This window comes from Rhinopithecus roxellana, chromosome 8 (genome assembly GCF_007565055.1).
Source record: "Rhinopithecus roxellana isolate Shanxi Qingling chromosome 8, ASM756505v1, whole genome shotgun sequence".
NCBI lineage: Eukaryota > Metazoa > Chordata > Mammalia > Primates > Cercopithecidae > Rhinopithecus > Rhinopithecus roxellana.
In genome coordinates, this window is record NC_044556.1 from 91,532,607 (window position 1) to 91,559,978 (window position 27,372).

The window sequence follows — 27,372 nt, forward strand, 5'->3', positions numbered from 1 at the left end:
GACTCAAAGGAAGAGAGAGGATGGGGGAGGGAGACATGGAAAAAGACTGCCTAGCTACCTACAGCAGGGACACCAACCCAGCCTGCATCAGGGCTGGCCTTCCTGGGAGTGCTGGGATCTACAAAACGGTGGAGGGGGTGTGCAGGGACACCCGGGGCAGGGTACCTGCGTATAGTGAATAGATAAAGGAGTGAACAAGGGAGCCGACTGTGCAAGGACAGACCACAGGGGTGCAGGCTTGGGTGGTGGCCTGGGGATGCCCATGGGGTCTGGCGTGAGGTTATGCACTCAAATGGGGGCCAGACAGGAGGAAAGGTGACCAGGGAGAGGGAGGCCAGATCTCCAGAGGGTAGACATACTGAGGACCCTGAATGCTGGGAGTCCGGTCTAGAGGCCAGACCGGTTGGATCCAGTGGACACATCGACAGGTGGTCGTAAGCATGAGGAACTCTCTCTCCACCCACCTCCACCAGTGCCCAAAAGGACCTGGTGATTTCTTTAAATTGAGGTGTATTTTGTACAGCAAAATGGAAGACCCTAAGTGCATGGCTCAATTCGTTCTGATGTGAAGCACTCATGTAACCAACATACCAGTTAAACATAGAGCACTTCAGCCAGGCTGGCCCGGCAGAGCTTCCCTGATGACAGGCACATTACCTATCTAACTGTCCCATTCAGGGTAGCCACGGGCCACACATGAAGCATGGCTGGTGCCACTGAAGGGCTGAGTTTTACATTTCTTGTATTTTAATTAATTTTAAACTTAATTACATTAATTTAAAAGACACAGATGTCGAATGCCTTTTGCCAAAGCAGAGCACAGCCTGGGAGCTGTTGGGACCTAGAAAACAAGGAGTGAGGTCGCCACGGTGCTGACTCTCCCACGGATGAGTGTTGCCTGGTCTTGAGTTCAGATTGGGGGATGCGGAGGGCTCCAGGAACATCTCACGGTTGAGCCCCTCCTCCCCACGTGCTCACGGGAGCCCATGCCTTTGGTTTTCTGAGCAGGGTGGCACCCTAGAGGCGGCTTTCATTTGTTTATTCACTCTCCTATTGATGGATGCTTGGGTGGCGTCCAAGTTCCTGCTCTCAGGCTCAAAGGCCTGGGAAGATTCCTGAACACATCTCACTGTGGACACGTGTTTACATCTAGGGGTACATAGCCAAAAGCGGGCCTGTGGGCTGGCAGGATGGGTCTGAGTTCCACAGTGATTTCTGTGCTAGGTCACGCCTACATCCCAGAAACCAGGTCTCCTTCTCCAATCCTAAAGCCAAAGGCATCCCTCCTCTGGGCAGTCCCCACCTGACCCAGTACCCGGCCTGAATTCTCAGGTTCTAGCCCTCAGTCCCCCAATGGGCTCCAGGTCAACCTGGTGTGAACGAGGCCCAGGCAGTTATACTGAGCAGGAATGCGGGGCTGCATCATGTCCTATTACAGATCTGGGCAACTTGGATTCTGAGCTGAGTATTGGGGGTAGGGCAGGTCAGGTTCCTGGCCTTGTAAAATCAGATTTCCAGATAAAACATACAGAAAAAACACATAGATGATATCAAAACATCTAGAAAAATTAAATAGCCAGCATTGAGTATTTATTCCGCACACAGCATTGTGTCAAGCACTTCATGTATAACATACAGGCTTAAGAGCTGGGCAAGGTGGCTCATGCCTGTAATCCCAGCACTTTGGGAGGCTCTAGCAGGAGGTCACTTGAGGCCAGGAGTTTGGGACCAGCCTGGGCAACATAGCAGGTCCTTGTCTCTACAAAATGTAAAAATAAAAATTAGCTGGCTGTGGTGGTGTGTGCCTGTAGTCCCAGCTAATCTGGAGGCTTCAGTGAACCATGATCACACCACTGCACTCCAGCCTGGGCAACAAAGTGTGATCCTATCTCAAAAAAAAAAAACAAAACAATTAGAAGGCATAGTTTATGAACATTATTTTAGAGGCCATAGAGAATCTTTAATTGGAAATTTAAGTAAAAATTATCTTACTTGCAAAATAAGATATCGGATTTCCTTCATGGTGGAAGCTGCGTCTCGCCCACCCCCCCACCCCGAATGCACTTGAGGCCCCAGAGCAAAGGGTCTGTAGCCTGCTCATCTGTGTCGCTGTCCCAGCCCCACACTCACCGCCGGGTCTTGCCCTCTGCAGGTCGCTGGCTGTCGGGCCACAGTATTCCTCCCTGGGCTCACAGCCCATCCTGTGTGCCAGCATTCCAGGCCTGGTCCCCAAGCAGCTCCGCTTCTGCAGGAACTACGTGGAGATCATGCCCAGCGTGGCCGAGGGCATCAAGATTGGCATCCAGGAGTGCCAGCACCAGTTCCGCGGCCGCCGGTGGAACTGCACCACCGTCCATGACAGCCTGGCCATCTTCGGGCCTGTGCTGGACAAAGGTACGAGAGTGGTCTGGGGGAGGGCAGATGAGTCTGGAGTGGGACAGAGTCTCCCGCCTGGCGCAGCCTGACATTCTCATCTGTGCACACGGTGGGAACAGCGCCTCACGCGGACGCTAGGGTCCTTCTCGCTTACTGCCAGGAAGACGATCTGGGGCTGAAGCAGGACTGAGCCCGCGGGGTTATTCGGGTATCCCTCCTCCTTCTGCTCCCTGGACAGGAAAGCGGGCATTCTAGGGTGACTCCAACCATGGCCAGCGGCGGGGTTGCTCCCAGGAGCCAGGGCACAGGCCAGGCTTGCAGAGGAAATACACAAACTGAAAGACCTACAAGAAGGGAGAGGTTTGGAGGCACGCTGGAGGAGAAAGAGAAACAGAGAGAAAGACAGAGAGAGACAGAGAGAGAGAGAGACAGAGACACAGAGAGAGACAGAGACACAGAGAGAGACAGAGACACAGACACACACAGAGAGGAACAGTGAGATGGAGAAAAAGACAGAAAGATGCAGAGAGTGACAGACAGAGACACACACAGAGACAGACAGACAAAGACACACAGAGAGAGAGACAGAGAGGGACACAGAGACCAAAAGAGAAAGACACAGAGGAATAGAGAGACAGAGACACAAAGATGCAGAGAGACAGAGAGATAGAAATAGAAAGAGAGAGTCAAAGAGTGACAGAGAGAGACACACAGAGAGAAACTGAGAGACAGGGAGACAGAGGCGGCGAGAACATGGGCAAGATTAAAACTTTAGCATCTTTTATAAAAAAGTTGAGGTGAAATTCACATACCAGAAAGTCCGCAATTTTAAAGTATCCAATTCAGTAGCATTTGGTATACTCACAGAATTGTGCAACCATCACCTGCCTAGTTCCAAAACATCTTCATCAGCCAAAAAGGAAACCTGTGCCCATTAAGCAGCCATTCCCGTTCTTCTCCATTCCATAGCCCCTGGCACCCACCCGCCTGCCTTCTCCCCTGTGATTTAGCTACTCTGCCTGTTTAAGAAACGGCATCGCTCAATATTTTGTGTCTGGCTTTTTTTCACTAAGCGTGTTGATTCACCTGCACTGTGGACAGTTTCAGCACTTCATTCCTGTTCATGGCTTAATAATATTCCATTGCATGGATGGAGCACACTTGTTTATTCATTCTTCAGGCTGATGCACATCAGTGTGGTCTCCACCTTTTGGCTGCTGTGAATAATGCTACTGTGGCCTTTTCTTGGACATGCATGTGTTTGAACACCTTTTTTCACACCTTTTGGTTTCTGTATCTAGGATTGGAATTGCTGGGTCACAGGGTAATTCTGTTTTGCTTTGCTTGACCTGGGAGGTCAAGGCTGCAATGTGCTGGAACCATCACACTATTTTCCACAGTAGTTGCACCATTTTATATTCCTACCAGTATTGTTTGAGGGTTCCAGCTTCATCCTCACTGACACACTGTTATCTGGTGTTTGTATTTCTTACTTCCAGCCATTCTAGAGTGTGAAGTAGAACCTCCTTCTGATTTCAGTTTGCACTTCCCTGATGACTGATGATGCCAAGCACCGTTTCATGGGCTTTGGGGCCAGCTGTAGACCTTCTTTGAAATGTTTAGTCAAGTCCTTTGCCCATTTTTAAATTGGATTCTTTGTCTTTGTGTTGTTGAGTTGTGAGTGTTCTTTATATATTGTGGATACTGGACGTGCATTAGATGTATGATTGGTGAATATTTCTCTCTCATTGTGTAGTTTTTTTCATTTTTGTGAGAGTGTCCTTTGATATGCAAAATGTTTTAATTTTGGTGAAATCCAATTTATTTAGATGTCATATTGAAGCAAGAATTAGCTAACCTAAGGTCACAAAGATTCACACTATGTTTTCTTCAAAGAACCTAATAGTTTGTCTTTTACATTGAAGTATTTGATCTATTTTGAGCTCATCTTTGTATGTGGTATGAGGTAGGAATCCAACCACATTTTTTTGTGCATGGAAATTCAGTTATTCCAGTACTTTCTATTGAAAAAACTGTTCTTTTTCCCATCAAATGGTCTTGGCACCCTTGTTGAAAATCAATTGCTCATAGACGTATAGGTTTCTGGACTCTCAATTCCAGTCTATTGGTCTATATGTCTGTCTGTCACCAATACCACACTATTTTGATTATTGTAGCTTTGTGGTATGTTTTGAAATTGGGAAGAGTAAGTTTTCCAACTTTGTTCTTTCTTTTCCAGATTGTTTGGAGGGGACAGGAAAAAAGATTGTTTTGGCTATTTGGGGTCCCTTTCAACTATATGCAAATTTTAGGAGCAGTTTTTCCATTTGTGAAAAAAAATGCTGCTGGGATTTTCATGGGGATTTCATTGATTCTGTAGGTTGCCTTGAGAAGCATTGCCTCCTTAACAATATTAAGTCCTTTAATCCAGGAGCTCAGAATCTTTCCATTTATTTAGGTCTTCTTCTTTAATTTTGTTTTTTTGTTTTGCTTTGTTTTGTTTGTTTGTTTGTTTTTTGAGACAAGATCTCACTCTGTTGCTCATGTTGCTCAGGCTGGAGTGCAGTGGCATGATCACGGCTCATTGCAGCCTTGACCTTCCAGGTTCAAGTGATCCTCCTGCTTTAGCCTCCCAAGTAGCTGGGACTATAGGCATGTGCCACTATGCCCCTGTGATTTTTGTATTTTTTGTAGAGATGAGGTTTTGCTATGTTGGCCAGACTGGTCTCTAACTCCTGGGCTGAAGCAATCCGCCCGCCCTGGCCTCCCAAAGTGTTGGGATTACAGGGCATGAGCCACTGTGCCCAGCTTCTGTAATTTCTTTCAGCCATGTTTTGTAGTTTTTAGGGTATGAGTTGTGTACCTCCATGGTTAATGTATTCCTAAGTACTTTTTTTCTTTTTGATGCTATTGTCAATGGAATCATTTTTCTTTTCTTTTTTTTTTTTTTTTGGTTTGAGACAGTGTCTGTCTCTGTCGCCTAGGCTGGAGTGCAGTGGCACCATCTTGGCTCACTGCACTTCTATCTCCCAGGCTCAAGTAATTCTCCTGCCTCAGCCTCCTGAGTAGCCATGCTTGGCTAATTTTTTGTATTTTTTTTTTTTTATTGTAGAGATGGAGGGCTCCCTATGTTGCCCAGGCTGGTCTTGAACTTCTGGGCTCAAGCAATCCTCCCACCTCGGCCTTCCAAAGTGCCCGTAACCACAGGCATGAGCCACTGTGACCAGCTTGTAATTGTTTTCTAAATTTTTTTTCAGATTTTCCATTGTTAATATATAGAAATACAACTTTTTAATCAAAAAATACATTTTTTTGAGTTTTGATCCTCAACTGTAACCCTGCTTAATTTGTTTGTTAGCTTTGAGAGGGTTTTGGTGAATTGTGTAGAATTTTCTACATATAGGTTGATGTCATCTGTGGATGGAAACTGCTGCCTTTCTTCCTTTCTTATTTGGATGTCTTTTATTTCTTTTTCTTTCCTGATTGCTCTGGCTAGGACTTCCAGTGCTATGTTGAACAGAAATGGTAAAAGTGGGCATCCTTCCCTTGTTCCTGATCTTAGGGTGAAAACTTTGAGCTGCCTGCATATATGGTGTTGGCTGCATGTTTTTCTTTATTTATTCTTATTTATTTATTTTTAATTTCTATTTCAATAACTTTTGGGGTACAAGTGTTTTTTTGTTACATGGACGAATTGTTAGTGGTGAACTGAGATTTTAGTGCACCCCTCACCTAAATAATGTACATTGTACCCAATATGTAGTGTTTTATCCCTAGCTTCCCTCCCAACCTCCCTCTTCTGAGTCTCCAATGTCCGTGATATCACTCTGTCTGCCTTTGTGTTCTCATAGCTTATCTCCTACTTATAAGTAAGAACATAGGATATTTGGTTATTTAACTTAGAATAATGGCTTCCGGCTCCATCCAAATTACTGCAAACGACATTATTTCATTCCTGTTAATGTCTGAGTAGTATTCCATGGTGTATATATACCACATTTTCTTTATTTTCTTTTATTTTTTTTTTGAGATAGAGTCTCGCTCTGTCATCCAGCCTGGAGTGCAGTGGTGCGATCTCAGCTCACTGCAACCTCTACCTCCTGGTTTCAAGTGATTCTCCTGCCTCAGCCTCCAGAGTAGCTGCGACTACAGGCGCCTGCCACCAAGCCTCACTAATTTTTGTTTTTTCAGTACAGACAGGGTTTCATCATGTTGGGCTGGTCCCGACTTCCTGACATCAGATGATCCACCTGCCTCAGCCTCCGTAAGTGCTGAGATTATAGGCGTGAGCCACCGTGCCTGGCCTTATACACCACATTTTCTTTATCCACTCGTGAGTTGATGGGCACTTAGGCTGCAATTGGGAATTGTGCTGCTGTGAACATATGTGTGAAAGTGTCTTTTTCATATAATAACTTCTTTTCCTTTGGGTAGATACCCAGTAGTGGGATTGCTAGATTGAATGATAGAACTACTTCAGCTCTTTAAGGAATCACCATACTGTTTTCCACAGTGGTTGAACTAACTGACATTCCTACCAGTAGTGTATAAGCATCCTCTTTTCCCCACATCCACACCAACATCTATTATTTTTTTATTTTTTAATAATGACGTCCTTGCAAGAGTAAGGTGGTATCTCGTTGTGGTTTTAATTTGTGTTTCCCTGATGATTAGTGATGTTGAGCATTTTTACCTATGTTGGTTAGCCATTTGTATATCTTATTTTGAGAATGTCTATTCATGTCCCTTACCCACTTTTTAATGGGATTATTTGTTTTTTCTTGCTGATTTGTTTGAATTCCTTGTCAATTCTGGATATAAGCCCTTTGTCAAATGCATGGTTTGTGAATATTTTCTCCCACTCTGTGGGTTGTCTGTTTACTCTGATGGCTATTTATTTTTGTGTGCAGAAGCTTTTTTAATTCAATTAGTCCCATTTATTTATTTTTATTTTTGTTGCATTTGTTTTGGGGCTCTTAGTCATGAATTATTTGCCTAGGCTGATGTCTAGAAGGGTTTTTCCAATGTTGTCTTCTAGAATTTTTATAGCTTCAGGTCTTAGATTTAAGTCTTTGATCCATCTGGAGTTGATTTTTGCATAAGGTGAGAGATGAGCATCAAGTTTCATTCTCCTACATGTGGTTCGCCAGTTTCCCCAGCACCAATTATTAATTAGGGTGACTTTTTTCAATTAATGCTTTGTCAAAGATCAGTTGTCTGTACATTTTTGGCTTTATTTCTGGGTTCTCTATTCTGTTCCATTGGTCTATGTGCCTACTTTTATACAAATTCAATGCTGTTTTGGTCACCATGACCTTGTAGTATAACTTGAAGCTTGCTTCAAATTAGTATAGTAGTATAATTAGTAGTATAATTTGGTTTTGCTTAGGATTGCTTTGGTTATTCGGAATCTTTTTTGGTTCCATATAATTTTTTTTTTTTTTTTTTTTTTTTGAGATGGAGTCTCACTCTGTTGCCCAGGCTAGAGTACAGTGGAGCGATCTCGGCTCACTGCAACCTCTGCCTCCCAGGTTCAAGCCATCTCCTGGATTCCCTGCCTCAGCCTCCCAAGTAACTGGGAGTGCAGGCGTGTGCCACAACACCTGGCTAATTTTTTGTTGTTGCTGTTTTTGTTTTTTGTATTTTTAATAGAGACGGAGTTTTGCCATGTTAGTCAGGCTGGTCTCAAACTCCTGACCGCAAGTGATCCACCCACCTTAGTCTCTCAAAGTGCTGGGATTACAGGCTTAAGCCACCACACCCGGCTGGTTCCATATAAATTTTAGGATTGTTTTTCCTAATTCTGTGAAAAATGATGTTGGCATTTTGATGGGAATTGCCTTGAAGCTGTAGATTGCTTTGGGCAGTATTGTCATGTTCACAATATTGATTCTTACTGTCCATGAGCATGGGATGTGTTTCTGTTTGTTTGTGTTGTCTTTGATTTTTTTCAGCAGTGTTGGCTGCAGGTTTTTCACAAATGCCCTTTAGCCAGTTGCCCCAGGTGGCAGTGGCTTTATTTAACTTTCAAGGTTTTCAAAGACCACCCTTCAATTAGCCACTGCTCCATCCTGAGAGAGTTCTGAGTTAAGCAAAACGAATTTTTTTTTTACCCAAACAGGTTAAAACAGACAAACAGTTCCTTGGGGAAAAGGTCTCCTCCACTCCCTCCAGAACTATCCACCTGCCCGGGGAACACTGGCCTTCACTGTCCCAGGGAGGCTTGTGGGCACCACCACATGAAAACACCACCAGGCTCTCCTAGCAAGTCAAGGTCACCATTTCCTCAAGTTGACATTCACTGGGTTGCGGTGACCCTTTGACTACTTTCCAGAGACCTAACAATGTCGGTACTAACCATTTGTGTCTAATTTTTTGGAGGGCCCTCGGAGCTTCCTTTTGGGTTCCAGGCTGTATTCTGGGCTAGAGGACATAGATCCCACCACTCGATGGAGCATCAAGGTCACTTTGGGAGACCAGCATGTAGGGCGGAATGTGCATAGTACCATCCACCCCAGGGTGGCCCAGCACAGTCCTGCTGGCCGAGGCAGGGCCCAGGGGACCACAGCTGTGCTGAGCATGTGATCAGCAAGCCGAGGAGACCATGGAGACCACGGTGCCGAAGGAAGACTACTCAGACAAAGACGAGATAGGTCATACTGGGAAAGTCCTCCCAGGAACCTTGCAGTCCTGAGGGTCCTGCTGGCAGAATGCCCAAGGCCACAGTTCATCTCACTTCTCTACAAATCTGCTTCCCTGCTGGCTCCCTCATTTTATAACAGACAACCCCAGTTTTCTGTTGCTCAGGTCAAAAACCCTGGGCCCTTGGCTGCCACCTTACCCTCCTCCCTGTCCTCCCTGCAAGAGTATGAATACTTGTGTCCCTCCCTCATTCCTACACTGAAATCCTCACCCACAGGTGATGGTGTTAGGAAGTGGGGCCTTTGGGAGGTGGTCAGGTCATGAGGGTAAAGCCTCATGAGTGGGATCAGTGCCACTGAGGCCGAGGTGGGAGGATTGCTTGAGGCCAGGAGTTAACGACCAGCCTGGGAAACATAGCAAGACCCCATCTTTGCAAAAAATAAGTTAACATATACTAGTGAAGCACGATGGTGCATGCCTGTAGTCCTAGCTACTCAGGAAGGGTCACTTGAGTCCAGGTTGAGGCTACAATGAGTCATGATGGCACCACTGTGCTCCAGCTTGGGCAACAGAATGAGACCCTGTCTCTGAAAAATATAAAAATAAAAATAAATACACTGGGTGCGGTGGCTCGCGCCTGAAATCCCAGCACTTTGGGAGGTGGAGGCAGGCAGATCACTTGAGGTCAGGAGTTCGAGACCAGCCTGGCTAACATGGTGAAACCCCATTTCTACTAAAACACAAAAAAATTAGCCAAGGATGGTGGCGGACGTCTGTAATCCCAGCTAGTCGGGAGGCTGAGGCATGAGAATCACTTGAACCCTGGAGGCAGAGGTTTCAGTGAGCCAAGATCACATCACTGCATTCCAGCCTGCGCAACAGAGTAAGACTCCATCTCAAAAAAAAAAAAAAAAGGAAAAATATAAATAAATAAACAAATAATAAATAAATAAATAAAAAGGAACCTCTCAGTCCTTCCACCACACATATACTGACCCAGTGAGAAAGAGAGGTCTATGAACCAGGAGACGCCCTCGCCGGGCACCAAACCTGCCAGTGCCTTGCCCTTGGACTTGTGCTGTTCATGAGCTCCCTGGCTATGGTGTTTTGTTAGAGCAGCTCGCACGAACTGAGACACTCCCTGTGTCTTCCAGCCCCACTGGCCTCTTGGCTGCTTCTCAAACACCAAGCATGATGCCCCCTCCCTCCCACCTTTGCACTTTGCAGCCCCTCTGCCAGGAATACCCTTTCTACTGTTGTAATTCCCACAGGCCCTCTCAGGAGTGTCCCCCATGCTTGCTCCTATCCCCTCACCCTGCTTCACAGCCTCTGGTCAGCCCCATGAGCTGATGATTCTGTGGAAGGAGAGCATGGCCTTGCTCAGCCCCTGCAGCCAAATGCAAAGGAAGACCACAAGTCCTCTGAAGAGGAGATGCCTGGCTCTGGGGGGCCTGCCCTGACCAGGAGAGCCTCCAAGTGCGCAGCTGACACTACCTCCAGGGCTGGCGGGGCCTGGCTGAGGCCGTCCATGGGCAGGAGCCCTCCAACATCCAGCAGTCATGGCCATACCCCAGCCCCAATCATGGGCCTGTGTCCTTCAGGCGTGGGGAAGGCACTGTGGGGCAGAGAGTGGGGACAAGAGGGTCAGGCTCAGAGTCCGGGCACTGGTCACTGTGGGATAAGGAGGATGTCCCTGAGGGACAAGTCAGGGTCCACGTAGGAGAAGAAACTGGAACTTGGGGAGCTCGGACGGTGGCCTTCCTATGACCTTGAGTGAGAGGCAGCTCACTTCCGGGAGCTTCAGCCTCCCATTTGTATAATGGAAGAATGCTTACAGCTTGTCAGACCTCACAGACCTGCTGGTCGGGGAAATACACCACGCAGCTCCCCTGGAGACAGCTGCCAGGGTGCACAGAAATAAGGTCCCAGGGCTGTGCAGCTCATCGAGCGTGTCCAAGGGTGTGTGTGATGTGTGATGCATTGTGCGTATGTGAGTGTGCATGTGCATGGGGATGTGGTGTGATGTGTCATGTGTGTGCATGGTGTGGGGTGTGTGCATGTGCATGTGTGTGCATGTGTATGTGTCAGGTGTAGTGAATGTATATGTGGTTTGGTGGATACATGTGCCTGTGCATGGGTGTATGTGGATGTGCGTGTGCACGTGTGCATGTGGCTGTGGCATGCATGGGCATGTCTATGTGTGCATGTGATGCAATTGCTGCCTGCTAGGGTTCCTGGGCTGTCCTGTAGCCAGTGGTGGCACAGAGGGAGGCGTGGGCAACATATACACTGCAAAAGGCCAAGAGCACCAGACTGGGCCCTGTGCCATGTGGTTGCTGGCTCCAGAGCCAGGACGGGGTGCTTAGGGCTGCCCACTCCCCCTCTGAGAAGGAAACATGGATTTTAGGAAGAAAGCAGGAAGCCTGTCCTGCTTAGAGCCATACCAGGTGATGGAGGAAGGCTGTGCTGCATGGGGTCAGAGGGCAACATGCCATTCCCTAAAGCCCTGCTACCCTCAGGCATCTTTAGGATATTCCATTGTCCTCCAGAATGTCAGGGTGTCTCTCACTTGTGGAAGAGGAGAGGACATCTCACTTGTGGAAGGGGGGAAGGCTCCTGCCCATAGACGGCATCAGCTCACTGACTCCCAACCTGGACATCTGAGCCCGGCTGGAGGCCAGGAGGAAGCTAGCCTCATGAGTCATACATTCAGGAAACCTTGGGTCTATCCTCCAAGCTGAGCCTTGGGGAACCTGTGCCATCGCTGTCTGGATTAATCGGACCACGCCCATGGAAAGGCACAGATCTGCACAGATGGGAATCCGAGCCAGCAGATTGGCTGGGGGACCAGCCAGCTGAATGCAAAGCCCCAAAGTCAGTGAACAGCACTGGGTCCCAAACCTAATTGCACCTCCAGCTGCTTCGAGAACAGGCCTATGAACGAGTGCTGATCTGGAGCCTGGTCATATACCAGAACTTCCTTCCCTTTTATGGCTGAGTAATAGTCCATTTGTATGGATAGACTATATTTTGTTTACCCATTCACTCATTGATAGGCATTTGGGTTTTTTCAATTTCTTGACTATTATAAATAATGCTTTTTGTGTGAATGTGTATTTTCAATTCTCTCTGGTATATACCTAGGAGCAGAATTGGGTCATAGAGGAACTCCCTGCTTAACTTTTTGAGGAACTGTCAAACTATTCCAAAGTGTCTGCACCATTTTACATTCCCATCAGCAGGGTCTGAGGATTTTGATTTCTGCACATCTTCACCAGCACTTGTTATTTTCTGCTTGCTGGTTTTGTTCTAGCCATCCTAGTGGGTGTGAAGCATTGTCTCATTGAGGTTTTCATTTGCATTTCCCTGATACCTAAGGATGTTGCGTATCTTTTCATGTGCTCATTGGCCATTTGCCTCTCTTCCTTGTAGTAATGTCTATTCCATTCTTCCACTCACATTTTAATTGGGTTGTTTGTCTTTTTGTCATTGAGTTGTAAGAGTGCTTTATATAGTCTGCATTCAAGTCCCTTAGCCAATACATGATTTGCAAATATTTTCCCCCATTCCATGGGTTGTCTTTTCACTTGCTTGATGGTGTCCTTTGAGGCATGCAAGATTTTAATTTTGATGAATTCCAAATTATCAGTTTTTTCTTTGATTCCTTGGCTTTTGATGCCATATCTAAGAGACCATTGCCTAACCCAAGCTCACAAAGATCTACTCTTAATTAGTTTTTTTTAAAAATATATATAAGAGTTTTAGAGTTTTAGCTCTTACATCTCGGTCTTTATTTTAATTTTCATAGACGAGGTGAGGCAGGGATCTAATCACATTCTTTTGCATGTGGAAATCCAGTTATTCCAGCACCATCTGTTGCAGACTGTTCTTTCCCCTTTGAATAGTCCTGGCACCTTTACTGCAAATCAGTTGGCCCTAGATGTATGAATTTATTTCTGGGCTCTTTATTCTATTCCATTGTTCCAAATTTCTGTCTTTATGCCAGTGTCACACTGTTTTGATTATTATAGTTTTGTAGTGTTTTGAAATTACAACATGTGAGTCCTCCTGCTCATCTTTCTTTTCAAGGTTATTTTGACTATTTGGAAGCAATTACAGTTCCATATCACTTTTAGGATTAGCTCATCAATTTCTGCAAAAAACAAAGCTTAGATTTTTAGAAATTGTGTTGAATGCGTAGATCAGTTTGGGAAATACTGTTCTAATATTATGTCTTCTGATCCATGAACATAGGATATCTTCCCATTTAGGTCTAATTTCTTTCATGACATTTTGTAGTTTTCAGCATACAAATCTTGCACTTCTTTTGTTAAATGTATTCCTAAGTATTCTATTCTTTTTGATGCTGTTGTGAATGAAATTGTTTTATTAATCTCATTTTTAAATTATTTGTCACTAGTGTATAGAAACACAAATGAAGCCGGGTGCAGTGGCTCATGCCTGTAATCCCAGCACTCTGGGAGACCAAGACAGGGAGATCATTTGAGGTCAGGGGCTCAAGACCACCCTGGCCAACATGATAAAACCCTGTCTCTACTAAAAATACAAAAATTAGCCAGGCATGGTGGTGCACACCTGTAGTCCCAGCTACTCAGGAAGCTGAGGAACAACAGTCCCTTAAGCCCAGGAGGCGGAGGTTAAATGAGCTGAGATCACCACTGCACTCCAGCCTGGGCAACAGAGTGAGACTCTGTCTCAAAAACACACACACACATATGCGCATGCGCACGCGCGCGCGCACACACACACACACACACACACACACACAAATGATTTTTAATATGAATCTTGTACTCTGTAACCTTGCTGGAGTTGTTTATCAGTTCTAATATATTTTTTATTTGCAGATTCTTTAGGGCGTTCTACATATAAGATAGTTTTATTTCTTCCTTCCTATCTGGATGCACTTTGTTCATTTTTCTTCCTTAATTGCCCTGGCCAGAGCCTCCGGTTCCATGATGAATAGCAGAGTTGAGAGTGGACAAACAGCTTTCAGTCTTTCACCACCGGATAGGATGTTAGCTGCAGGTAGGCCCATCTTGCTCTTGAACTTAGTAGTGCTAGATGTGAGAAAAACTTTGTTCACATAAATAAATAGATAAAAATGGGAGCACTTAGTTATCATGCGTATCTCAATTCTTTGAATGTTTTTAGAGTTATGTATGCCAAAAATCACATGGTGGCCTATCATCAAAATGTGGAAAAAGCCTATCAGCACATGACTCAGTTAGGTCCTCCTTAAAGTTTAAGGAAAACAGGGATTTAAAGGTGCCTGATTTTCACAAGTCCCAGTCATTATCGATAGCTCCCACTCTTGGTTTCTGGGAGAAACTCCCTAGGGTTTGGCATACTCCAGGAAGATCCAGGAGTCTCCTGGAACAAGAGCTGGGACCCTTGGGGGGGTCTCCCATGGGTCTGGTGTGTGACAGCATCCTGATAGCACATGCCACAGGTATACATGTGGTGCAAATGTACACAGTCAGTCCCCTGTGAAAGCACAGAGATGCACTCTGCCACATAGCACATGCTTAGAAATGATGTGTTAAGTCAGTGACCTAAGGACAATGGTGCATGCCTCAGGGAATCCCAAGAGGGCTTCCCAGGGGAGGTGGCCCCTGGGCTGAATCTTGAAGGATTTTCTTTCTTTAAAACACACATATCCAGTACTTTCCAGGCACTGTTTAAGTGTTCGACACACCGTGGCCAGTTGAATCCTAACACCCATCTGATGAGGCCAGCAGTGTGGTGACCCTGTTTTACAAATGAGGAAGCTGAAGCACTGTGACAAAACAGAGACTTGAACCTTGGCAACCTGGCTGCAAAGTCCCCAGGCAGAGGAGACAGCCCATGCCAAGGTTGGGGCTGATGTAGGGGTGAGCAGAGCCCTCAGGCAGGCCCAGCAGTGACAGGCCTAGCTGGAGCATACAGTTTAGGAATCACTGGAGGAACCCGGAGCCCACAGGGAAGGCAGGTGTAGACTGGGAGGAAGCAGAGAGGGGAGGACTCTAGAGGATACCCCATCCCCATGTATGCATTCCTCCGGGCAGGGCAGGGATGGATCTGCACGGTCACTGAGAATTTCTCAGTGGGGCTATTGGATTAATGCCGCAGGCTCTCCAGGGGCAAGTGGGCCCCACAGATGCCCAGGTCCTGCCCTAAGGTGCTGACGTTGGGTGGGGGCAGGGAGCCCCCGTTTCGGGTTGCTTTCCTGCTGCTATGCCGGCCTCTCTGCAAAGGGCTAAACTGCTACTGCGCTTCTAGCCTCCCCTCCCACCCCACTCACCTCCCCTCAACCCTCTCCTTCTCCCCTTCTCTCATCCTACTATCCCCTTCTCCTCCCCTTTCTGATGGAGGAACACAGTCTGGGACCCCTCCTACCTCCTCATGGCTTAAATAGGTTTAAGTAGGAAAGGGGAAGTGCCGGCTCCTCCCTCCTGCCTGCCACAGAGACTCAGAAATACTTGGAGTCCTGGTGGCCTGGGAGCAAGGAGCCCGCCGGGTGCCTCAGAGAGAGGCCTGCTCAGGAGGCCATTGTGGAGGCCCTGGCCATGCTCTCCGTAATCATCTGATTGGATTAGGGTCAGGGCAACCCTAATCATGTCAAAGGTCACCCCAGGCTTTGTGGCAGGGGCCGCAGGGTGCCTGGCCACCCCTGCCAAGATGGCCTTGTTGAACACAGTTAAAAACCCTCAGCCAGCTGTGAGGAGAGGGGCCCAGCCTCCTGTGTGTGTGCACATGTGAGTGTGCACCCTAGTGTGTGCATTGTGAGGGGTGCATGTGTGTGCCTATATGTGCACATATGCCATATATGTGCATGCCTGTGTGTATGCATATGCATGTGTGTGTGCGTGTGCATGAGTGTGAACATACGAAGGAAGAAGCTTCATATGCTCACACCTCCTGCTTTCAGCCCCATCTGCCATCCATCTGGGCTGGGACTGGGGGCTGGGGCCACCAGACTGAGGCTGGGAGAAACCATCAGTCCTTGGAACATGGGGCTCTGCCACAGAAGCTGAGCCTGGTCTCTGAAGAGCCCTCTCTTCTGGGGTCCAAAAGGAGCAGGACATTCAACCTGCCTGGGGCAGAAAGCATTTGAGGAATTTTAAGTGTATGGAGACTGGGCACACCATGCAGCTTCTCTGTCCCCTGCCGCAGGCCCCAGGCACCGGGAGGGCTCACTTCCCTCAGAGTTGGAGACACTCCACTCTTGACCCCTGGCAAGGTAAAGCTGGCAAGGACACAGGTACAGAGAAAGGGCAGGGATGGCTGCAGTAGATGCAGGAACCCAGGGCCCAGCATCTGGATCTCAGGCGGCATGTGGCTCTGCGGAGAGCTGGCCTGCTCTAGGCCAGGTGGGGTATGTGCTCCCTAAAGAAGGGGACGGAGGCCAGGAGCGGGTGAGGCCTGGAGCCTAGGGATGCCACCTGTGCTCACACACTCGGTGCCCTCTAACATGAGCTGGGCCCAGGAGTCCCCCCAGGTCCTGGCACCTGCCAGATGGACTGGGGGAAGTGTAGTGGCAGGGGGAGGTATGCAATCTCTTGTGCTTCCCACATAAGTGTGCTCCCCACAACTCCTCGTGGACACTTCCCAGAGCCCTGGGGTTTGCTTCTTCCTACCCAGTGTGGGTGGGGCCTGCAGCAGTGGCCTTCCCACTCAGCCTTCACACACCACCCCTTTTCAAGCATTTCCAGTCACCACCCCCTGCCCTGGACTGTGAACCCCAGGGTATCCCCACTCAAAGCACACGGCCAGATTCCTGGTTGGTGTCCCAGGACCCCTCCAGCCCCAAAGGGTGGGGAGAGTAATGAAAGGGTTCCTGCACACCACATGTCAGTAAGCCTTGCTGGGTGCCCCACAAGTCCCCCATCATCTCCCCAATGTCATCCCCAGGCAGGAGACAGCCCAGCCTTCTCTCCTCCCCGCAGAGTCCCCAGGAGCCCCTGGGGTGGTCCACCACCTCCCTGTGTGTCCCCTGCCTATGAGGGCCGGCATAGGGGTGGGGCCTGCCTGCTAGGACATGGGGACACAGAGGGCAGCTCTTTAGGGAACCAGCATCCCCAAATCCAGGTTGCGACCCCTGACCCCCCCCCATCGGAAAGTGTTGCCGTTTAAGCTGCGTTGGGTTGGGGGGCTCCCCTGGCTCCAGCGGCCTCTCTGGTATATCATTAACTCTCCCCAGTGGGAGGGGAACCCCGGCTGACTCCCCGCCGCGTCCGGCTGGGAGCACAATATCCCAGCGACGGCGACAAGATTAAGCACAAGGGGAGAGTGCAAATGCGCGGGCGGTTCACACGCCCTTCGCGGTGCTGAATTAAAGCTGCTGAATGGGGATTTCCCCTCGCGCCCGACGGCCTGGCGCGCGGCGCATACTTCCAGGTTGCTATGACTGGCCTGCGCTCGCCTAATCACCGACCAGGGGGAAATTCATATAAAATATCGCCGGCCATTGTGGGCCTAACTCGGCGTGACAGTGGCGCACAAAGCCGGATTCAAGCGCCCCAGCGGGTCAGCACGGCGCCCGGCCGCGCGGGCCGCCCGGCGGTGTCAGGGGCCGTGGCCGCGGTGGGGCGCGGGCCGCATTCCGCTCTCAGGTGGCTCCGGGGCCTTTTGTGCAGGCCATGATTACCAAATGCCACCGCGACACCCCCTCCGGGCCGCCTGGCTCCTCCTGGGGCCGCAGGAATGAGGGAAGGTGGGCAGCCCCTGAGGGGAGGCGCCCGGGCGTCCGCTCCGGTGGGGATAGGGGCGCGGGCTGAGTCCCCCTGTGTGCCCCACAGCAAAGGGTCTCCTCCTTCCCCTGTGCTCGGGCCTCAGTAGGGGAAGAGGGCCCACCCGTTGGCTGCTCTGGAAGTCTGTTGTGGCCTCCCGATGGGCACGAGAAGGATTTTGCCAGTCTGGTCAGGTGGTCCTAGCTGGGATCCAAGGCACGCCCTCACTCAGCCAGCCCCTTCCGGCAGCTGTGGCCTCAGCAGGCAGGAGATGGGGGCAGCACCAGGAGAGAGGGACCCAATGCATTCGGGGTGGCCACTGTCCCCACAACTCTATGGGTCCCAGATGTGTGGTGGGGGTGTGGTAATCATACAGGGTGCATTGTGCACGGGGGGCTGTGTTCGCTGTGACCCTCCATCCACCAAGATGCCTGAAGACCAGTCCCTGGAGTACAAGGAGACTGCTCCTCACTGGTGCTGGAAAGGGCTGGCAGAAAAGAAAAGGGCTGGAAAGAAAAGGCAGGGGCAAGGCCTGGGGGATGGGGCATTTGCCCTGCAGACCTGGGGAGAGAAGCTGGCTGCAGTAGGGTGCACTTGGGGGACAGAAGGAATTTTTTGTCACAGTGAAGGTGAGAACTTCTCAGTGGAGATTCAGCAGTTTTTCTCCTGGGCAGTGGGCAATGTTGGGAGTCTGGGCCCCCAGCACCTGGCTGAGCTGGCCACCATGGGGTCCTGCCCTCGGCCTGTGCATCCCTGCTGGAGCTGGGGGTGTCCAGTCAGACCGTCAGCATTGCCAGGGGAAAGAGACAAAGCCACAGGTTTCCAGGGGCTGGGGACAGCATTGGAGGGCCCCAGGAGGCATGACCAGGTGAGCATGGGTCAACATCAAGAAGTGGACTGGGCACAGGTGGCATCCCAAGCTCCTAGGAAAGGAGGTGTCAGCTGCCCCAGGATGGGGCCACAGAGGCAGAACCATAGCCCTGTTCCCAGGCTGAGCAGCCCAGCCACCAGCTGCCAGCAGCCAGGGCCCTGAATCCCAGAGCCTGTGACCAAGGTGCCCACCTCCAGGAAGAGGCCTGGCCAGAGACCCAGTGACCGCTGCCTACTCATGGGGGGATGGCCATCAGCATATCAGAGACACCCCCAACCCCCTTCTCCTGGCAGGCTCCTATTCAGGGTCTTGTCCAGGGTCCCATATAGCCCTTACAAAGTCATGGCCAAGCTGTCCATAGCCTCCCTTCTGGTCACAGCCCAGAGGAGGGGTCAGCACAGAATGGAATCTGACCTTGGGAGATCGCACCTCTGTTGATGTGTCAGAATCACTGGAGACCCTCCCCCAGCCATGATCATTGTTGGAAGTCTCCAGTCCTAGTTCCCTGCTGGGCTTCCCAGAGGGGCCAACCCGGGTGAAGCCCTTCAGACTGAGCACTCTGCCTCCCTGAGGAGCTGGATTTCATTGTCCTATGGTTGTGTTTAACAACAATCCCCTCCCCCGACCCAGAACTTTCCCTCCTTCAAGTTGTTTGTCCCTCAGAAAAGCCACTCAGGAGTCCCCTCTGGACCAACAGGCATGTCCCAGGAGCCCAGGAGTTCTGGACTGTCCTTTTCTTCTTGCCCTGTATCAGCCCCGACAGCCTTTCCACAGATAGGCATGTCCCTCTCAGCCATGCAGTGGGGGCCCAGCCAGGCAGGTGGGCTCCCTGCTCCCTTGAGCTACAGCCATAGAAACACCAGCCATGGGAACACCCATTGGAGCTGCAGGAGCCTGTAATGATGGGTTCAGGGACCTCTCTTGTGACCCCTCTGTCTGGGCTCTGCACTCACTGCTGTGCAGCCTGGGGCCCGTGGCTGACTCTCTCTGAGCCATCTTCCTGTCAGGGCCACTTCTCTCATTAGTTAATACAAGGATAGGCTTGGACCTGCTTTTCCCACTGTCACCCCAGAGCAGGGAAGCCTCCATGCTGTGCTCCCTCAGCACCTACCTTCTGAGCACACACCTGTCCCTGCTGAAATGCTTCCTGGGTCACCTCCCCATGGGAAGGTCAGCTCTGAGGGGACAGAGGCTGCAGCCTTCTTTGCCACTTAAAAGACAGTCGCTGCTTAATAAATAGTGGCAACTGAGCAACTTTAGTAAAATGTGAAAGACAAGGATTTTGGAATGATTTGGGCAAATGTTCAACATTTAAGAATTTGGAAACATGGCCGGGTACGGTGGCTCACACCTGTAATCTTAGCACTTTGGGAGGCTGAGATGGGTGGATCACGAGGTCAGGAGACTGAGACCATCCTGGCTAACATGGTGAAACCCTTTCTCTACCAAAAATACAAAAAAATTAGCTGGGCGTGGTGGCGGGCACCTGTAGTTCCAGCTACTCAGGAGGCTGAGGCAGGAGAATGGCGTGAACCCGGGACGCGGAGCTTGCAGTGAGCCGAGATCGCGCCCCTGCACTCCAGCCTGGGCAACAGAGCAAGACTCCATCTCAAAAAAAAAAAAAAAAAAAAGAATTTGGAAACATATCCTTCCTGTTTGATGTTCAAAAGTCCTTTTTTGAAATTATGATGGTAGATATTTTATACATATATATACATAATATCTACCATATATCTACATATCTATATCTATCTGTCTATATAGAGAGAGATATGTCTCTATCCCTCTATCTATCTATCTATCTATCTATCTATCTATCTATCTATATGTATCTTTTCCTCTCTCAACAAAATGAAAACACTTGGCAGTCCTCTTTTAGTCCCCAGATGTTCTCTGATACTTGCAAAGCCCATTAAATCCAAATCTAGAAACAAAGGATTGTTAAGATCCCTCTAGTCCAAAAGTTCTGAGATGCAAGAGACAAAGGAACCATCAAAGCTCATCTCATGATTCCCTGCAGCCGACAACTGCACTGCCCTCAGCTGTGATGGAGCCTTGCCTGGCAGCTCTTCTGCCTTTCCCTAAATGCCCACCTCTTACCACCTAGAACTCCCTCACCTTCTCAGACTTTATCCATCCATCCTTCCATCATCCACTCATCCATCATGCATGATTCACCATTCATCAATCCATCATTCATCTATCCATCCATCATCATCATCCATTTATCCATCATGCATGATCTACCATCCATCAATTCATCCATCCATCCATCCACCATCCAACATCTATCCATCTATCCATCCGTCTATGTGCCATCCATCAATCTATCATCCATCTATCCATCCACTGTCCATCGTCCATCCATTCAGCATCCATCAATCATTCATCCATCCATCTATCCATCCATCCACCATCCATCAATTCATCATCATCCATCTATCCACCATCCCTCAATCCATCATCTATCCACCCACCCATCCATCTACCCACTATTCATCGCCCCTCCATCCCAGGCCTGCCTCAGAGCTCATGTTGTCAAGCCTTGCTGTGTTTCCTTGTCCTCTCTACTGCCTCCCTTGTGAACTGTAAGCTCCCAAAAGCACGTGATTTAGCACAGTCCCAGGCAAAAAACCTAACACACACACCAGCAAAGCCTCCCACTAGAGATAGGGAAGCCTTCCCCTGGTTCATTCTCCTTACCAAGGCAAGGACTCTCTTCTCCTGAAAGGTTGTCATCCAACCTCTGTTTTATTTATCACCAGGACAGGAACTCCTTCAACTTTCAGAAAGCCTAGGTTGTTAGAAATTTTATCATATTGAGCAGCAGTCTACTTTCCGGAGGATTTTTTTTTCTTTTGATGGAGTCTCCCTCTGTTGTCAGGCTGGAGTGCAGTGGCGCGACCTCGGCTCACTGCAACCTCCACCTCCTGGGTTCAAGCAATTCTCCCACCTCAGCCTCTTAAGTAGCTGTGACTACAGGCGCCCAACAACACGCCCCACTAATTTTCGTATTTTTAGTAGAGACGGGGTTTCACCATGTTGGCCAGGATGGTCTCGATCTCTTGACCTCATGATCTGCCCACCTCAGCCCCCCCAAAGTGCTGGGATTACAGCCGTGAGCCACCGCGCCCAGCCTCTGGAGGATTTTTTTTCTGTGGTTCTTGAGAGTGGGCACCTTGCTTCTTATTCATCTCATATTCCTAGTTCAGCCCAGTGCCTGGCTCATTAGGGATTCTCAGATCCTGGATGGATGGATGGATGGATGGATGGATGGATGGATGGATGGATGATGGATGGATGGTGGGTGGTGGATAGATGGGTGAATGGATGATGGGTGAATGATGGATGAATGGTGATGGATAAATGGTGATGGATGGATTAGAGATGGATGGATGATGGGCAACAGATAGATGATGAATGGACAGACGATGAAGGGGATGATGGATGGATGATGGTTGAATGATGGCTGGGTGATGTATTGATGATGATGGGTGATGAATGGATGATGGGTGAATGGATGGATGAGTGATGGTAGATGGTGGATGATGGGTAATGGATGGACAATGGATGGATTGTGGATGGATGGATGGATGGATGGATGGATGGATGGTGGATGATGGATGATAGATGTATGGATAATGTATGGATATGGATGATGAATGGATGAATGGTGGATGATGGATGATAGATGGATGATGGATAGATGTGGATGATGGATGGATGTGGATGACAGATGATGGATGGATGATGGGTGGATGTATAGATGGGTGGTGGATGGTGGATGATGGTAGATGATAGATAATAGATATATGGAGGATAGATGGAGGGATGGATGGTGAATGGATAGATGAATTGATAGGTGAATAGGTGGTAGGTGGTGGTAGATGATGGGTGATAGGTAATGGATGGATGGATGGTGGGTGGGTGATGCACGATAGATGAATGGATAGATGGAGGATGTGGTTGACAGATGGATGAATGAATGAAAGGCAGGAAAGATAGATAATTGATACTTTGGACGAATTCAGTAAATAACTGCTAAATGAGATGACAACAAGTTTCTGGGAAAGATGGTTTTCCCAGGTGGAAGATACTTCCCTTACAGAACAATTTTGTTATGTGGTTTCCTTTCTTCTTCCTTTCTCTGACAACTGATTGCTGTGTTAGAATAAAAGTCTTGGGCCTCAATAGGGCAGGCCTTAGGTGACTCAAAAAATTCAACCAGGCTCCTTCCCAGGTGACTTGGCCAAATTGGCAGCATTTGTGTCTAAGCACCCTGCCTCCCAGTAGCTTGTGTCCCATTCCAGTGGGACCTCTGACAGTCCACTCTAATGAAGGCATTTTCCTGCTGACTGGGATGATTCCCTGGCCTTCTGGGATGGCTGGCACTTCCCACAGGCAAGATGCCTCTGTTTCACCCCCGTAGATGCCTCTATTGTGTCAACAAAAGCAGAAACCCCTGACAAAGGTGTTTGTGGCAGAGAACTTGGCTTCCGTGGAGGCTGGCTGCCAGGACTCCAGAGCCTGGACGTGAGTCCTGGTCTCAGGGGAGCCCTGAATCAGCTCCTCTGTAAACAGAGATGACTCTGGGCAGTGGTTCATAACCTGTGTGCTTCAAACGCCTATGGAAATCTGATCAAAGCAATGTATTCTCTTTCCAGAATGACGCCCGTGCTCCCAGATATACCCCATCGTTTGTGCAATTTTGGGAGGGTAGTGAACCTGTTGCAGATTCCCCCTAGAACCTTGGGTGGAATCCATCCCATAGGCTTAAATCTCCTGTTGCTGTGGCTGCCACTTGGACATTCTGGGGGTCTTCCTTCTGTATGGTTTCAGGACATTTTTTAACTTTTTATTTATTTTATTTTATTATTTTTATATTAGAGATGAGGTCTCATTCTGTCTCCCAGGCTGGAGTACAATGGTGTGAACACAGCTCACTACAGCCTTGAAGTCCTGGGCTTGAGCAATCCTCCTGCCTCAGCGGCCCGAGTAGCTAGGACTACAGATGCACGCCACCATGTCCAGCTCATTTATGTTTTTTTTTTTTTTAAGAAAGGGGGTCTTGCTATGTTGTCCAGGCTTAACTTTTTATTTTGAAATAACTTCAGACTTACATAAACATCGCAGGAGTGGCACTGAGAGCCCTGGGTCCCCTTGCCCAACCCTGTGGTACATAACCATGCCAATTGTTGAAAACTAAGTGTGTTTTATTCACCACACTCAGGACGTCACTCAGCTTTCCTTCATTTTTCTATCAAGATCCCTTTTCTGTCCCAGAACCCCTTCCTGGGTCCCTTGTCACTTTTGGTGATGCCATGCCTCTGGCTCCTCCACTCTTCCCTGTCCCTCATGCCCCTGAGACCTCTGAGGAGCACAATTAGGCATTTTGCAGAAGAGCCATCAATTTGGGTTGGTCTGATGTCTCCCGACGATTAGATGCAGGCTGTGCATTTTGGGCACGAATACCTCGAAGGCTGTATGTGGCCTTAATGCATCATCCCTGGAGTCACATGGTATTGTGTGTCCCATTTCCAGCAAGGTTAACTCAGTCCCCAGCGTAAGGTGGCATCTGCCAGGCTTCTCCAGTGCACAGTTAAGGCTTTTCCCATTGTGCTTGATAAACACTGTGAGCAGTTGTGGAACTGCTTGGAGACCTTGTGGCTTCAACTTTAATGCAGCCTTTCTTTGCCAGAACATAGGGTCTCATGCTTTTCTGGCCTGTGGTCTTTCAGCCTGCAGCTTCTACTTTGGCCTCGGATGAGGGTGTCTGTCCTGGGATCCAAGCCTCTCTGCAGAGACTTCTTCAGTCTTCACGAGTAAATTGAAGGCCTGCACCAGGGTTTTCACACCTGGTAGGGAGCTCCACCTCCACATGTGATGGAAGGGAAAATCAAGGTTCAGCCAGCTAGTGACCAAACTGAGCAAGAATTAGCTCTTTTCTCTCCAAGTGGAAGCCCTGAGCACCACCTGCCCTTGCCCTTGAGTGTGTCTGGCTGTTGTGGCTGTTTGCCTGAGTTTTGATAAGCAGGGATCTCCAAGCCCTTGTTATGGGCAGGGCATGAGTGAGGCAGAGAGAGCCCTAGCCTCAGGCTCTGGTTCTCCTCTTATCAGAAGCTCAGGAGCAAGAGGGAGGGGCTGGCCTTGGAGACAGACTCCTGTAGTAGCCAGCCCACCAGGTGGGAAGGCAGGCTCAGCTGGAGTAGGGTATTCAAGGCGTGGGATGTCCAGGCCATTTGGGAGTGAGAGGGTCCAGCCAGGAGGGCAGGTGGAGCTGTGTGCCATGCATGAGGCCAGGAGTACCCAGGACACTCCTCAACCCTGCCCTCTCAAGCTGCCCTGGAAGGGAAGCAGGGCAGATGGCAGGGGGGGGTGCTGACTAGGGAGCGGATGACCTGAGGACTACAAGAAGAGGCCTCAGGCCTGGAGGCACAGAGAGGAAGTGCTCTGCATCCAGCCACACGTGTATTCACTCAGGGGCAGTGGGTTCAGCAAAGGCCCCTCCAGGCCTGTCTGTGAACTGATCAGTTGTGTTAGGGAAGTAACATGGGGTCGGGGGTGGGGGCTTCAAGTTTCCTGGAGAGGTGAGGAGGAGGTGGTTGCCTAGCTGCTCCCTGGGAAAGGAAAGAGCGGAGGTTGCATGATGGGCCTCGGTGCCCATCTGCACCCAGGGGCAAAGGTGGGCCTGCTGTGGGTAGGCTCAGACCCTCCCGGTTCCCTGACTCAGCCCAGGGCTCCTGCCCTTCACTCTGGCTCCAGGAAATATCTACGGGCTGGGCCTTGTGCTCCAGATTGGAAATAAAAGGTATGCCAAACAGTTCCTGCCCCTAGGCAGCCAGGACTGGGGAGGGAGTCAGTGGGCAAATCTTCCTGGTTGGGGAGGGGCACCCAGGTGTAGAGGACACCCGGTACCTGGCCACTCCCCTCAGAGCAGGCAGGGGCACAGCAGGTCCAACCTGAGCCAAGTAAGGAACTGGAAAGAGCCCAAGGGGAGGACAAAGGGCTGAGTGCGGCCTGAGGCCAGGGATCGCCATTGAGGTCAGGAGAGGAGATAGATCCAGAGGGGGCCTGGCATGGCCAGATTGGCATTGGGCGAAGACCTCAGCCTGCAGAGAGTGTGTTGCGAGGGAGAGGTGTACATCTGTGTGCATGCATGTGTTTGCGTGTGGTGGGTTGTGGATGCATATGTGCATCCGTGGGAGGTGTGCATGTGTGTGGTGTGTACGGTGTGCATGCATGCATATGTATATGTGTGCGCATGTGTGTGTGTGTGCATGTGCATGGGGCATGCATGTGGGGTGTGTGTGCATGTATGTGCATGTGTATAGTATTCATGTATGTGTATGTGTATGTGTTGTGTGGTGTGTGTGTATTTGTGTGTGTGCATGTGTGTGGGGTGGGGTGTGTATATGTGGGGGATGTGCATGCATGTGTGTGCATGTGTATGGTATGTGTGGTACGCCTGCATGGTGTGCATGTGTGTGTGGGATGTGCATGTATGTGAGTGCATGTGTATGCTGTGCTTGCATGCATGTGTATATGTGTTCATGCATGTAGTGGGGTGTGCATGTGTGCTTAGGTGTGTGGTGGGGTGTGCATGTCTGTGCATGTATGATGTGTGCGTGTGTGTGGTGTGCATGCCTATATGTGTGTGTTTGCATGTGTGCGTGCATGTGCATCAGGTGGGGTGTGCATGCATGTGTAGTATGCATGGGTCTGTGTATGTGTGCATGTGGCTGTGTATGCATGTGGTGGAAGGAGGAAGCTGGAGGCTGGGGCCTCCTAAGGGCCTCTTCATGGCAAGGTGGGAGATGGACCCACAGATAAGAACCAGGAGGGGCAAATTGGCTGAGAGGCCCACCTGGGAAGGCCACCTGGGAAGGCCAGAGTAGCCTGGGCAACTGGGGCTGTTTCAGGACTGGACAGTCTCTGACCAGCAAGCAGAGCCCTTCCTGAGCTGGGGTGGGAAGTGGATACAGAAGAAATGGAGAGTTTTCTTCTAGGCTTGTGGCTGGATGCAGTGGGTGTCCAGGCCTGACTTGGACAGGGCCCTAGGGAGGGGATGGGGCTGCTGGGACCCGCCATCAGGGAGCTGTTGGCCAATCCACAGAAGAGTCAACCAAAGCAGACCCAAGGGGCTCAGGGGGCTTTGCCAGCAGCCAGGGGGACAGGGGACGCCAGTGCAAAGCCACAGCCTCGAATACCTTCCACTTTGTATGTTCTTGGTATGGGAGCAAACGTGCGTTCCTCTGTGCTGGCTGTGTGTGGATGTGTGTTGGGCTGTGTGGGAGCATCTGAGTGTGTGCACACTCACTCATGCCTTTCTGTCCCTGCCGGCCTGGGCTCAAGGACATCACAAGCCCCAGGGGCTGCTCTCTCAGTCCTCTCCTAGGCAGCCTGCAATCATATGCCTGTGTTCCTGAGTTACACCATTCTTGCAATGCTATAAAGAAACACTTGAGTCTGTCCATTTATAAGAAAAGATGTTTAATTGGCTCACGGCACTGCAGGCTGCACAGGAAGTGTGGCTCTTGCTTCTGCTTCTAGGGAGGCTAGGAAGCTTTCAATCATGGCGGAAGGCAAAGGGGGAGCAGGCGTGTCACATGGTGAGAGCAGGAGCGGGAGAGAGTGGGGGAGGAGGTGCCACACACTTTTAAACAACAAGATCTTGCAAGAACTCACTTACAATCTCGACGATAGCACTAAGCCATGGGACCCACCCCCTATGACCCAGTCACCTCTACCAGG

The 27,372-nt window shown here is 49.6% G+C and overlaps 1 protein-coding gene across 1 annotated transcript in view; it reads left to right on the forward strand.

The window, feature by feature from the left end:
- Positions 1–27,372, forward strand: part of WNT3A (Wnt family member 3A) — a 54,411-nt gene that overhangs the window by 13,706 nt on the left and 13,333 nt on the right. The window contains exon 2 of the mRNA XM_010375708.2: positions 2,153–2,394. Within this exon, the coding sequence (XP_010374010.1) occupies positions 2,153–2,394 (242 nt within the window). The remainder of the gene's footprint in view (positions 1–2,152; positions 2,395–27,372) is intronic.